General features: G+C 52.6%; 1 protein-coding gene across 5 annotated transcripts in view; it reads right to left on the reverse strand.

The window, feature by feature from the left end:
• Positions 1-328: 328 nt before the first annotated feature.
• PRICKLE2 (prickle planar cell polarity protein 2) overlaps positions 329-14,170 on the reverse strand; it is a 105,844-nt gene continuing 92,002 nt past the window's right edge. For all 5 annotated transcript variants that reach the window (XM_075762330.1, XM_075762335.1, XM_075762332.1 and 2 more), the window contains 2 exons: positions 12,491-13,354; positions 329-2,213 (listed from right to left, as the gene is read on the reverse strand). In XM_075762330.1, coding sequence (XP_075618445.1) covers positions 1,345-2,213; positions 12,491-13,354 — 1,733 coding nt within the window. In that variant the 3' untranslated portion in view covers positions 329-1,344. The remainder of the gene's footprint in view (positions 2,214-12,490; positions 13,355-14,170) is intronic.

Here is a 14,170-nt window from a genome sequence, read left to right on the forward strand (position 1 = left end):
GCACATCCACCATAACACAATACAGCTGAGCCCTATGGATAGAACACTCCATACGTAGAGTGGGGCTGGCCGAGCTCCGCAGGCAGGGGCTGAGCCCACCCTGGGGACCAGCCCCCCCAGCGACAAGCGGCATCGGAGGGGCGAGGGCGTCTGGCCAGGGCAGGATCAGGCCCGCAGGGAGCAGTTCGCGGTTGTTCTCTTACGTGTTAGGCAGTAGGCGATATTGAGACTTCCACTTGGTAATGAACAGCAGTTAACATAACCCAGGAGACTAGAGCACCATAAGACAAGTCTATATTCAAAACAACGTCATGCTGACATCACACAATTGCACCATTTACACTTTTATTTACTCCAAATAATAGTTCAACGTTTAGTAACTTCAGCGTTCTCTACAGAGGTGTAAAATTCCTTCTCCGGCTTTGGTCATTTACAACATTGCAGACATTTGGTAGTTCTGTTCTTTCCTATTGAATAATAATTAAAAAAAAAAGGTCCCCTTTCAACTGTCAGGATTCCTGTATCTGACTGATGGAGCGTACCTGAAAATCACAGGCGTGAGCAGACTTCAAAATGCCACTGAGGCCTCTTCAAGATTTAATGAATCAGAAAATGTTCTCTTTTTATTTACCAGGAACAAAACAAACAAACAGAAAAAAGGGTTAAAAAAAAACCCCAAACAGCACTCAAAACAAATGAAAACTCAAACTCTCACTGATATACTTCAGAAATTTGATGATGAAATGGAACGGGGGGGGGATCCAAAGTACTGTTTGGTTAGCTCTGGCTGAAAACAATTCTGAATGTGCATGCATTTTCCCAGTGACTCCTAAGATATAGAAATTCCTCTGATATTACAAAATACAAAAATATTTTCTCCAAACTCTCATTTACATTGCATTTACAACAATCACGGAAATAACTTAGGCTCCCACACTGTCCGAGAGAGACAAATTACCTACCAACATGGCTAATGGAAAACAAAAACGTAGTGGAAAGCAAAAGCTACCGGCAAACTGATGCTGAGAGTCAACAGTGGTAACCAAAACATACGGACAAACAACTCAAAAGGGTGGCAGTATTTGGGAGAAAGAGGAAAAACTACTGGGTAAATATTACAGGCTAAAGTGAACTTTTTTGTTTTTTTTTTCTCCAAAGAAAGATGTGCAAAATATATTCACCGTGCCCAGGATTATGACTATTTAGAGAAGCCACTCCACAACCTTCTTACAAGTCCCTACTCTTGGGGTCTTTTTTGTTACAATAAAAGCGCTTACATGACCTAAAACAGTGCAAGTTTGTGAGTTAATTTACATTCTCCCAAGGTGCCTGGCAAGGATGCCATTAGGATATGATACAGTTTTTGCTCTTCTGTCTTTTCCGGCTGTGCAACTGTCCCCTGCCACCCAGCGTGGAAGACTTGGGCATGCTGTACGAGCCGTACTTGTGCAGGAGCTCCTCGCTGGTCACGTACCGGAGGCGAGCGGGTTGGGGAATCGGCTCCCCGAGGAAATAGCCCTCGTTGTCGGACTCCGAAGAGGAGGAGCAGGTCGAGCACCAGTCGTACTCGGCGAAGTAGGGCCCCCATCTCTCACCCAAGTGGTTCTGCAAGGCGAGATCCGACACCGTCCGGGGACAGTGGCCGTAGATGTCCCTGCGGGGACCCTGCTCCACCGTCTCTCTGCAGCTCCTCTGGTGCATGAACTGGTCGTAGTCTTCCCTGGCTCGCAGCGAGGGTCTCTCCTTCAGCCGGCAGCACTGCTCGCTGGCCAGGTGCAGGGCGTTATCCGACCGGGAGCGTCGAGACCGCCGGGGCCGGTGCGGGCGGTAATGCCGGTCATCGTCCCGGAGGTTAGTTCGCCGTCGCGTGCGCTCGCTCATGGGGGTGTGCCTCGAGCCCTCCTGCGCCCCCAGCTTGCCCCCAGGCACCCCGCTACCGTAATCGAAGCTCTGGTGCATCCGCCCGTGGGACGGCCGCTCTCGGTACCCGAGGGGGCTGGCGAGGTCATGCAGGTTCGGCTCCATGTCCTGGTACTGCTGCACCGACAGCAGGCTGCGGACGGACTCGGCGCTTCGAAATTGCACGGAGGAGTTCAGAGTCCCCATGTTGCTCATCTTCTCTGAGACGTTCATGCCTGAGTCTTTGCTCAGGTCAGGCATTGAGAATCTGGAGAGATGCTCCTGGCGCTTGGCTCCACCGTCTGCAGAGAGGCCTTTGCAGGGAAAGGGGAAAGGAAGGGGGGGGGGAAAGAGAGTTAGTTAGGAAGGAGAATTTTCTATCAGCAGAGATGCAGGGAGAAGGCTGCATTTGGCCCGAGACTTTTGCTTTAAAAAATAACTCGGTGGTTTAGATGCTGTCCTGAGGAGCCCTTCAAGAGGATGCTTTTTATTTTTTTTAAAGAGCAGGCAGTTCCTCCTTTGGGGAAATCACACCAATTTAAGGTGTTTTGAGTTGGACTCCAAGTTGCTTTTCACGACTTCCTTCTCCATATGTCTACGCTGCCTGCGACTTGATAGGAATAACTACGGATGCCAGTGAGAAATTATGCATCAGAGGTAACCTGAGGCCTCCTGCACGCTGAGATAACTAGGGTGCCATGATCCGGCACCCACACCTTGTGCAATGACGACATGTTTTGAAGGACTAAATAACGTCGGGGCAGCTGAAAACAGACCCACTGACTACTTCAGGCTTGTCACCATGCGGCACCACACAGGTCCCCTGAATGACACCCCTGGGGGGGCTGAAGGCGCAGCCTTGGCCACGTGCATGTAGTCGGGCTTCCCAGGAGGCCAGGAAACACCCAAGCCCCAGAGGGTCTGCCGGAGCTCCCCGTAAGCAGCGGGATGGCAGGAGGGTCAGGCTATCCCTGCAGATATCCAGGGAGCTGCACGTGGGCTGGAGCCAGGAACATCAGCTCCAGCTTAATGGGCTGCTCTGCTTGGGAAGGTGGCCCACTGGGTCTCTCATGTGCTGGCCAGCCCTGAGCTCCTGCATGGTGCTCTCCTCCAGCCCTGAGCTCCTGCAAGGTGCTTTCCTCCAGCCCAGAAAGCCTTAGCCCGGCAGCAGGGAAGTGGGGTGTCTGCTCAGCACGGGCCCATCAATGAGAAACTCAAAGCACCCCACATCGCTCCAGTCCTTGGTCTGTTTTCTGGGTGTTTTCTGACTATTTTCACTATCTCCATGTTGGCCTGACAACTGGCAGCAGTCAGCACTTGCACTGCAAGCTCAGGACAACATGTTTCGCAAGCCATTTCAAAGGAAATCCATTTCATCCCAAATCAAATGCAAAGTGTTTGCTTTGGCGCTCTTCTCCCCATCCCTCTCCAACAACCTCCCCGTGCAGCCCAAATGTGGAGAGCTGTGCACCATCAGCAGGATTTTCAACATGACGCACAGCCCTTATGCAATCACCGAGAATTTATGACTTTGTAAATTAATTTAAAAAAACAACAACCCAGCCCACAATTCAAGAATAAACTTCTTTTTCCCCTTAACAAAAGCTGCTTACATTTCATAGAGAGCTCAGCTCCTTCGGCATCAGCCGCTGCCTGCCAAACCTGAACAAGGGCTGCTGTCACTGACCCCGCTCATGAGCTGCTTCAGGCTTTCTTTGGACTCAGCCTTAAAAAGACCAACAGATTCTGCAAAGATGGGCAAGGTTTTCCAAATCCTCCCCTCGGTGGCACCAGGGAGAGCTTTAGCACTCGAGCACAAGCCGCTGCTGGGTCTTGCATGATTTGGCTTTGCTCCCCGAGTCCCAGCCACCGCAGCCATTGCTTTCTGCTCCTTTGCTTTTCTGCTGTTAATGGGGATGTTTCTGGAGTTTATGATTACAGAGGAAGGTAAAGCAAAGTGGATTCCTGAATACCGCGAGAAAAGGGAGAGGTTAGGTGGGGGAAAAAAAAAAAGTTATAGCCATGTTTTGTTTCAAAAAGGACACACTTTTCAAGCCAGCTTCATGGTTTTTTTTCCTAAGCCAGGCTGATCTTGAGTGAGCTGACCCAACCCTGCTGACCACCCTTTGGAAACAGCCCCGCACGGGCTCCCCGTCCCCTCCAAGGACCTGCCCTCCTGTGCTCCCTGCTCCCGTCACGGGAGCGAGTGATTCCCGGCACACACCAGCTCCCCGCTGGAGCCCTGATCTTGCCCTTTGATCCCAGCGATGCCGTTTGCCACACCAGGCTCTGCTCCCCGTGTCCCTCCTGTGCCACCGCAGAGGAGCCCAGCAGCCGCCCAGGAGGGAGAAGCAACTCAGTACTATGTGCAGAGACCTCCCGAAAACCCAGAATAACAGTGGGATTGCCAGCGGAACTGATCCAAATGTGAACGCTGACAGCCGAACGTGGCCTTAATCAGATCTGTCAGACAATAGCTGACGCCGAAGAAAATGAGCCCTCGGTGACATTTATGCAACCCTTCGTTAAGGGAACAAGCGCAATAAGAACGAGCAATGGCAGCGCTGTGCAGGAATACAGCTCCAAACGCTGCGGTGTCAGCAGATTGATTTTGGCAGCATCGTTTGAAAGGGGTCGTGGGGGCCAGGCGGTGCAGAGCCGGTCGCATCGGACAGCACCCTCTGCCACGGCCACCTCTCTCCTCCAGCCCTGTACCCAGCAAGAATAAAAATGAGCATCTGGGGAGAGGCTCCTGGAAAGGCAGAGCCAGCGCTTCACAGGTTTAGTTTATGCAGGATGGGGGTCTCCAGCCCCTTGCACACAGCTCCAGCAGACACCCGATTGCTTTGTCTTTTCCTCTTCAAAGCGCTGGCCAGCACAGAGGGAAGCAATTTCAGACAAGGAACCTGCGATACACGTACGGCTCATGCTCGGAGCACAAGGTTTAATCAGTAATTATTAGGTCCAGGGGATGTTTCTGGCTGTTCATCCAGACGGTCTGATTATAATTAAGCACACACATTTTAAGATCTTGAATCACTGGGAAAACGTAGATTGCAAGAGGAATCCGGCACGGAGCACGTACACCACCATTGCCAGCACACGGAGCTCTGGGCGTGATGGAGCCCGTGCTCAGGAGACTGCAGCAAAGCCAGCCTGAGACCTAAACCAGCTTTTTTCCATACAACAGAGTGGGAAATGCTCCTTGCTGAGGGCCAAATGCATCTTCCTGGGCAGATTTGGCAGGCTGCAAAAAAAAAAGGGCCTTTTTCTGAAAGCCACACTAGCAAGTGACCCAGCAAGCAGTGCGGCCAGGGAATTCTTTTTTTTATCTGCTCACGCTGGCAGCGAAGGGTTTCTTCCACTCAGTCAGGAGCAAGGCTGTGCTTTCACAGCATCCCTGCAGACACCGAGAGCTCCACACAGCTCTTACGGTGCCCAGAGCAGGTACCAGGTCAAGGGCGCGACTTCTAACCAACACAAAACACAAAGGTACCTCCAAGCTTAACTTTACGTTTACACCAATGCAAGGTGTAAGGCATCATGAGTGGGGGTTAGGCCCAGATTAGTCTTTCAAAGCTTGCAAAATGATCCTGCCCCTCTCTACAGAGCCACAAAGGCTCAGCAAGGCATAGCAGGAGCAAGCCAGGAGCACTCCAGCCTGACTGCAGCGAGTTCAGAGGACAGCAATAACCATTTGTTTAAAAAATTTCATCTAGAAAACATGACCTAGGAATAAATTTTGAAAGAGCAGGGGTTGTTTAGTCTAGAGAAGAAAAGGCCGAAGGGGATATAATAACAGCCTTCAAACATGGAAAAAAATGCTTGTGAAGAGGAAGGGAATACATTATCCTCCAGGTCTGCCGAACTCCCGCAAGGAAAATTTCAGCTTAGAGAAGAAGAAAACTCTTCCTGTGCAATCACAGCAGAAGATGGCCGGGGGAGGCTCCGGCACCGGAGGGTTTCCCGGGCACCCAAAGGCAGCAGATGCCCCGGCACAGGCAGGGTGGCTCCGGGTCTCTGGCCCCGCACTGCCCTGGACGGGGCGAAGGTGGCACCGAGCCTCCCCTCCTGCGGTCACTGGCCATTTCAGAGCTACACCAGTGCATCGAGGCCCAGTCTTCTTGAATTACCAGTATTCATTTGCTGCAGCTCCCCCTTAATGAAGTGTTTCATCCGGGAACACAACTAATAACCCGAGCGAGCCCCAACCTGGAAGAAAGAACGTGCGAGGGGAGATCCCACCAGGCAGCAGGGATTTTTCCTAACTAGGAAACCTGCGAATCTGTTTCCCGAGGCCATCCAAGGGAGCGGGAGCCCTGCCCCGACCCACGGTGCGAGATGGTTTGTTACCACATCACCGACCCTTTCCAAGGGTACAAAACCCAGGGGTGACAAGCTGCCTCTACGAGCTTTTCCTCCTGCAAAACGATGCTCTGAGACACCGAGCGCATCCGTCAGTGGCTGCCCCAGAGGCTCTAGCACTGGAAGAGGAGAGGTGGCACCTGCTGCTCCCAGCGCGGTCCGGCGGCTGTCCCATGGCCAGATTGGAGCCAGCACCACGGTGCACGTGGACGCAGCAGGTTATTTTGCTGCCATTCTCCACTGCATGGGGCTGCCAGGCTCAATATTTCACCCCGGAGCCATGGAAACACACGCCTTTCGGATGAGCACAAGTGAAAGCTGTAGCTCGTCTGCGGGCGTTCGATATAAAACTCGAGCTGGCTACAGCGCTGGGAACACAAAGCATGTTTCTGGTTAGCATTAAGGTTTGCTAAGAACATGCTGTACGATCCCCTCTGAAGTCCTTCCCCACCCATATTAAGAACCCTGTTTATCCCATAAAACATTGCCAAGGGAAATAACAACTGAATAAGCAAAGCAACGGCACAAAGATATTCGTCGTGAGCATCACCTCTACAACCTTGCCACAACAAAGCACTCAGAGGTGCTTAAATCCCACTGTATGCTTTGCTAAACCGGGGCTGCAAGTTGCATTAATTATGAATTATTAAACCACTCAGCAAATGACAGCAGAGGGGCCACAGAGAGCACGTACGCTGGGTGTGAGCCGGGCAATGAAGCCCCCCCCGTGACGGGAAGCACCTCCCAGGCCCCATGAAATGAAAGTCCCCGTGAAGCTGGGCTAACACGGGGTGAGGCTCTGCCGCAGGCAGCATCCCACTGCAGAGATAGCATCGTCTGCTTCACCCCGGCGGGGGAATGCAAAACGCCCTCACTTAGGATACTGCAAACAAACAGGGCTATGCTGACGCTTGCTTCTTGCCTTTACATTTATCATAGTGTACACATATACCTGTGCATCGCAGTCCTCACCACCTGAAACCCATACAGGTGCCCGTCTGCACCAAATCTCTGCACCCAGCCCAGCCGGCCAGTGTTTAAGTGCAGCTACAGAGGCACAGGAGGGGATGGTGCAGCATGTCTCGTGGCCGGTCCCCCGTGTCAGAGCCTCTTCTCCCCCATGGCACCGGGCAGGCACATCCTCACCACCCCTGAAATAGGGTTTATTTCAAGTTCAACCCTGAGAACTAAAAAGGAACTTAAGGAGAAACAGCCTGCTCAGGGCTTTGTTTATAGCTCAGCCTTGTCTCCCTTCTGAGCGACCTCGGGGTGTGCAGAAATAAAGGAGAACCCTTACGTAACTGGAAATCACGGAAAGTAAACAATTCGGGGGAAAGCAGAGCGCTTGCCAAGCGGGTCGCGGTGCCGACAGCCTCCCACGGTGTCCCCCGTGTGCCATCCCAAGCGTGTCAGGGTGTATTTCCCACCCGATCAGTCCCTCTGTCCGGCTCATTGAAAGAAGTCTCCTGTGCTCTCCCCAGACAAGGCAGGATGGCCAACGGGCCAGGATGGGGAGGATGCGGTATCACTTCCCCAACATCATCTCCTTCCAGAAGTCCATTCTGGCTCTCCCTCTGCTTTGGTCGTTACCCCGCATGTTTCGGCACGTCCACGTGTGACACTGAAGGGGTGAGGGGGAGAAGAAACATTTCTGCCAGTTTTATAATGTTTTGGCATTGGCCCTTTGGGAAGGAAAACCACTATCTTCACATCTTGGGTTTTGAAATGACCTGGCTTGGACTGGAGAATGTTATACCTGAGACTCAAAATTGCAAGAAATCCCCCCAGGGAGCCCATCTTCTGACTCGGAAGCAGTTTTACACTGCCCGTGTCTGGGGGAGAGGATGGGAGGAGCATGCTGGAGAGCTGGGAGCCTCCTTTTTCTTAGAAAAAGTCAGTAACAGCCAATGTGTCATTTTCTGGCTTGTGTAACTCAGCTGAAGCACCCGGGGCAGCCCCCTGCTCCAGCCCAGGGGTAGAGGAGCACCGCAGGATGCTGTGCCACTGAGGACACGAGAATGGGGACCAGCCCCCGCACCCTGCTCACCCTGAGCCCCTCGCTGCCATCCCTGAGGGTGTTCAGGAGCTGCTCCAAGCCCTCGGTGCAGGAGAGGCTGGGCCATCGAATGCTGCTTTGGCAAATACGCCCTGGCCCTGAGAAACAGGGGTTTTCCTTTTCCCCCTCCAGCTTTCAGCCCCTCCTCAGGCAGAGGAAGAAGAGGGGCCTGGAGACAGCTGATGCCATCAGGTCACTCTGCAACTCAGACGCACAGCGATCAGCGCTGCCCCACGTGCATGTTCATACGGTTTTCTTCTCTCTGCTTTCTGGGTATATCACAGCTGGTTTTTAGTCCTGGAAAAACAAGCTACCTGGAGCCTCTGGGCATCTCGTAACACAGACGACAGGAGAAACACGTGCCATACATGTGAAATCCCATTCTGCCCTGTAACGGCACCAGTTTAGCATCTTTTTTTCCTGGATTTCTGCCTGTGACAGATGACGCTGTTACCCTCACCTAAACTCATTTTCTCAAGGAGAAATACCTAAAATCTATTTCTCCTTTTGCACAGGACAGTGTCACAGTTCAACGTGACTTCTACCTCCAAAGCACTCCTGCTCTCTGCAAGCTGCACACAAAGAGACGGTGCCCAGAGAACAACATTTAGCCCGCAGGTACTTTCTGAAGTGGGCTATTTGATCAGCTGGCATTTTGTGGAAATGACTGCTTGGAATCAGCAGAGACCAGCTCTTGATTTCTAATTTCAGCTGCTAGGCACATACAGCGCCTGCAAAACCTTTTTTAGAGGGCGACGCAAACACAAGCAGAGCAAGGCAGAGTGCAAGGCACTGGGAGCAGGGCTGTGATGGACCGAGTATCTTCTGGGAAGTGATTAACCTCTGGTAGGATCAGGCTCCTCCTCATGAGAGAAGCTTCCTGGACAAACTCCATCTTAGCATCATCCGGATTGCTTAATGAAGGGAGTTATAGGGTAAACATTGCTACAGCATCCGCTGTTTTGTATTGTTGCTAATGCCATAAAAAAAAAAAAAAGGCAAAAGCAGCCAAAGGAAGTAAAATACAAAAGGTAATATAAAATCAGCAAAATATGAGCTCTCTCTTGGAAAATGTGCTGGGAAAATATGTTTTGCTCCTTGCCTCTCCATCTAATGGCCATGTTGGGCAGGAGGAAGGCCCAGTCTCCAAGAAGCTGTAGTGGATCAGAGTCTGTCGTAGCCTTCAGCTGATGGCAGAAAAAGGATTTTCAAACAGAAACGTGGAAGGAAAGGAGAGGTGCCCTCCACCAGCAGGAAACTCTGCCCTTTGCCAGTGGACGTGTTTAAATCGCATCAGCATTTGTGGCAATTACACAAGCACAAACCAGAGGACAGCAGAGACACTCCCATTTAATTCAAACCCCGAAACAAAGCACAAGGAGGGTCACAGCTGCCTCTGCAACGCCAGTGTCTGCTGGTGCACTGCTACCCACGGTGACACAGCAGAGACAATTAAGCACTTTAAGGGCAAGTGCCCAGGATTAACACGGTGTCACACCTCTTTACTAACCCGCGAGGAACTGGCTTTAAAGCGATTAAGTAGAGCCTGGTTGGAAAGGTGAAAACCTGGGGTCTTGCAGGAGACTTGAAGTCATGAAGATCTTGACCCACTCAGTGGGTGACCCCCGATCTGGCACTGAATGCTTTTTATAGGGACAACATCTGTTCACAGGAGGTGGCCTTCTGGCCAGAGGACAGGGACTACTGCGGCACACCCTGTGTATTATCTGCTTTTACTGACATCCCCGGCTAATTAGTAGTTAAGTTGTAATAGAAACATCACAGCAAAATCTGCTGCCGGGGAGGGACCAGCTTTTAACGTGTGCGCTGCAGGTCAGGGACTGTTTGCCCTTCAGCTCCCTATAAAAAAAGAACGTTTTCAGCAATGCCATAAAATGTTAGATGGATGCAAGATGAATTATTTCACTTTATAAGGTGGAGCAACTGTGCAGCATCAGTAGGTCAAAGGGCCCTTGTACCTGGATGCCTGGGAGTTTCCTGCAAAGCAGAGCTGGGGTGTGCAGGGCGCAGAGCATGGCGTGAGCTGGACCCCTGGGATGCACTGGTGGGGAGCTTCATGGGAGTGTTTGCTGGGCAACCGGCTCTCCCTGCTCTGGCAGACCTCAGCCAGGTCACTGAATCTCCCTGTCCTCAAAACGCTGCCAATTAAATGGCATGATAAATGTGTCCTCCTTAATTGCACACACAGCCCTGGGGGAGCTGCCTGTTACTGCTGCAGTGCCCCCAGCTTGTGCTGAGCCAGGTCCCAGAGCAAAGAAAATTATTAGTATCTTACACTAATAAAAATGTTATCACCTCACTCTGCGGAGGAACTGCTTAAATTTGTTGCAAGCCCCATCATGCTGAGCATCTGCTCCAGAAAGCAGGGAAGCAGCGAGTCATTAAGGCAGGCACTGCCCATAAGGAAATTCATACTTTGGCTACATATGGAGGATGGATGCCTTTGGAAGTTCTCCCTCCCAGCATTGTAAAAAAGGGTTTCTAAAATGAAATACAGAATGATTTTCACTCTAACATAAAGGCCTTGCCACGTTTCTCATCTCTTGACCTGTATCCCAAATAACTTGTTAAACTTCAGCTCCAAAGCACGCAACAACCACTTCAGATTTCAGGGTTTGCTCATCTGAACTGGATGTTGCTCAAGACTCTTTGTACTGACGGGGTTTTACACAATACAAGTTTTCAGGAACATGAGCGGCTTTGGAAACACGGGGCTTTGCTTTGGAGAATCCTGTTTCAAAGAGCAATTCCCAACTCCCTCGCCATTTCACATCTATTTTTCCTCCGTGTATATCTGAGGCTGTTTGAGCAAACCCCTCTCCAGCTCATTAGCTTCTCCTCTCCCCTTCTGCTTTACCACTCGCTGGTTAGGGCGAACCTGGCTGAACACAGAAATCATTTCACAGCTTGGCACCGGGCTGGCAACTTCCCTAAACAAACACCGAAACGCAGGAGCGGGGCAAGGAGGCATGGGTGTAGCAGAGCAAACCTGTCCGTCCAGGGCAGAGGCACAGAGCTCGGCTTCAGCGGTGCTCAGCTCTCTGGGGGCCCGGTGATGCTCGCTGGCGCATCCCCACCACCCGGTGCCAGCATCCCGTGGGAGACCCTCGGGAGTGGGTACCAAACACCTCGCAGGCTGCTCGCTGCTGGTGACAGCAAGACAGACGGACTACTTTTGCAGGGAGCAGGTGCAGGACCTGTCCAAGTCCAAGCAATGCTTGGCTGGAATGCAAAAAAGCCAAAGAGAGGTGAAGAAAAAGGAAGGCAGTGTCTCTGGCGAGCAAACCAGGCTCAGTATTTTCTTTTCTGAGAAGTTTTCTGCTGAGGGACTCGGAAGCAAGTGATAGCTGTGCCAGATGAGCGTGGCCATCTGATAACGCAAACTACAGCAGGCTGCAGAAGGACGGTGTGCGCAGGGGGCTGAGCCTGCCCAGCGCCGGGCTGCAGGCCAGACCCCTGCCGCAGACGCGTCTGTGCACGCACACCCATCCCCGCAGTCGCAAAATGAAACCCAAACACGTTTGGGGTGAGAGGGCTGAGAAATATCACCCTGAGATGCGCACAGGAGAAACGGGCTCAGCCTGGCAGGCCAAGCATCTCGCCTGGCTGTTCCCTGCAGTTTCCATCAGAGGATCGCGGAAGAGGAGAACAAGAGCCGTGCGTAGAGGGGGGGAATTTCTTTTAACGAGTCATGCACTCGAGGACTGCCTAACATGTAAAAGGGGTTAACTGGGCTTATTTCAAAGCATTTAAAAATATTTTTAGCCCCCAAGGGCAGCTGAGAGCAGTTCTTCAAGTGCTGAAGGCTGGAATCTGCCTCTGTGTTAGCAGCTGGCCTTGATTTCCCCCCCACTCTTCACAAAAAGGAGGATTAAAGAGCTTGAAAACATTTGTTTTGAGCTACACAGAACGGCCAGCCGTCTATAAAGCCCTGCATTTGGTAAACAAGCAAGCAAAGTGAGAGGGGGCTGCCAGGCACACCGGGGCCGGGCAGGCAAACCCCTGGCCCTGAGCAGTGGTCCCCAAGCTGCCGGTCACCCCCATAATGGGAAGACACCTGCTGTGGCACTGAGCTTGAGCACAAGGGATCCCGTCACATAGAGGAGGTCCTGGAGTGGCCACAGGGTGACAGGAGCAGCGGTGACGTACCTGTCGCGTTGGAGAGCGCGAGGGACTCCATGGAGCCACGGGGAGTCTGCTCGGTGGGCGTCAGGTCCTCTGTGAACTTGAGGGCGTTGATGGGGTGCCGGGTGCGGCACTGGGGCGTCGGCATCCCGCCTTCCTCTTCCTCTTCGTACTTGGGGACTTTGAGACTTCCCCTGGTCTCGGGAAAGCTCTGGTTGGACATGTCGCTGTAGCTCTCCTGCGAGCGAAGCCTCCCCGAGTAGTAGTCCTCTCTGCAGTCCTGGATGAAGCTGCCGCCGTGGCTCTTCATCGCCAGCGAGGAGCTCCTCTTTGGGTTGCTGAAATGTTTCGCCCATAAATCCGGCTGCGAGCCTGGGACCTGGCCAGGGTTATAGGAGGTCCTTATGTTGCACTGGCTGAGAAGCTGCAAAGGGCTTTGGGACTGACTTTGCTCCATTTTGCTCCCGTAGTGATAGAGCTCGTCCCTGCTCCTCCACACGTGCTCCCTGTTGAGGCTTGGCGTCTGGCTGGCCAGGCTTAGCAAATCCATCTGCAGCGAGAGCGGGTCCACGTCGGTGGAGAGGCGGTTGGAGGTGACCTGCAGCTGGTTGCACGGGCTGCGTGCCCCCTCCTCGCCCTTCCCCTTGTTCTTGCCGATCTTGGCGCTGCGGCGGGACTCCTTGGCTCGTGCGCTCTGGAAAGCCGAGTCGGAGGAGTCGGAGCCATTGGGGTCGTCACCGACGCTGCAGGCTCTGGAGCAGAAGATCTGCCCCTGCTTGGGCAGGAAGGGTCGTCCCAGCAGGGACTTCTTGCACTGCGCACAGCAGAAGCAGGTCTCGGTGGCGTGCCAGTGCTGGCCGTCGTACGTCATCTGGCCCTGGTCGATACCTTGAGGGGGAACACGCACAGCATCAGAGTCAGCCCGTGTACATCACTTCACGCTGCACTTAACTCATGCATCCCCTACGAGTGACAGGCACCCAGGCTTGTTCTCGAAAGCACTTCAGCAGGGTTTCTCCGGCACATGAAGTTAAGCCCATTTCTAATTCTTTGCAGGCTGCAGGCCTTTGCTCGTGAGTTACTCAACATCGGGAAAGGCAGCAGGACCGAGCCTCGAGCTATTTCGTATTAAATGGGGATATTTCCGATCATAAAGCAAAGGAATGCAAGAAGTTCTCCGTAAAGTCCTTGAAATCAAAGCAATAATATGCTGCCTATTTAAAAAACCAAAAAGCTTCCAATTGAACCATAATGAGGAATTTGTGCTGCCTTGGTTAAGTATGGAACAGAGCAGATGACATCCCTGTCCCTCGCTGCTACCGCAGCCCCATCCTAACTTCATTTTGGCTACTGGGGCTCCTTCTCCAAAAGGGAGCAGAAAGAGCCGGCCCCAGGGATCTGAGTGCACCCCCTTGCCTCGTACCCAGCCATATTTCCCAGGTTACCCCTTGGGTTAAGTAAAGGAATTGATGCAGAGAGCCTGTGCCCTGCCAGCGAAACCCCGGGGCTGCTCACAGCCACCGGCCAGAGCTGCTGCAGCACGTGCCTGGTGTATGTGCAGCGCTCTCGGTCAGAGCCGTGAGCAAAGCCCCCCGAGGTTTCAATTATAACATTTACTCGCCTGTTTAAGCTGCCATTCATGGCAAAAGCTCCTGTTATCTAAGAAACTGCCGTGCACGGCACGGGCTGGCCGGCATGGCACGG

This window comes from Balearica regulorum, chromosome 10, assembly GCF_011004875.1.
Source record: "Balearica regulorum gibbericeps isolate bBalReg1 chromosome 10, bBalReg1.pri, whole genome shotgun sequence".
Lineage (NCBI taxonomy): Eukaryota > Metazoa > Chordata > Aves > Gruiformes > Gruidae > Balearica > Balearica regulorum.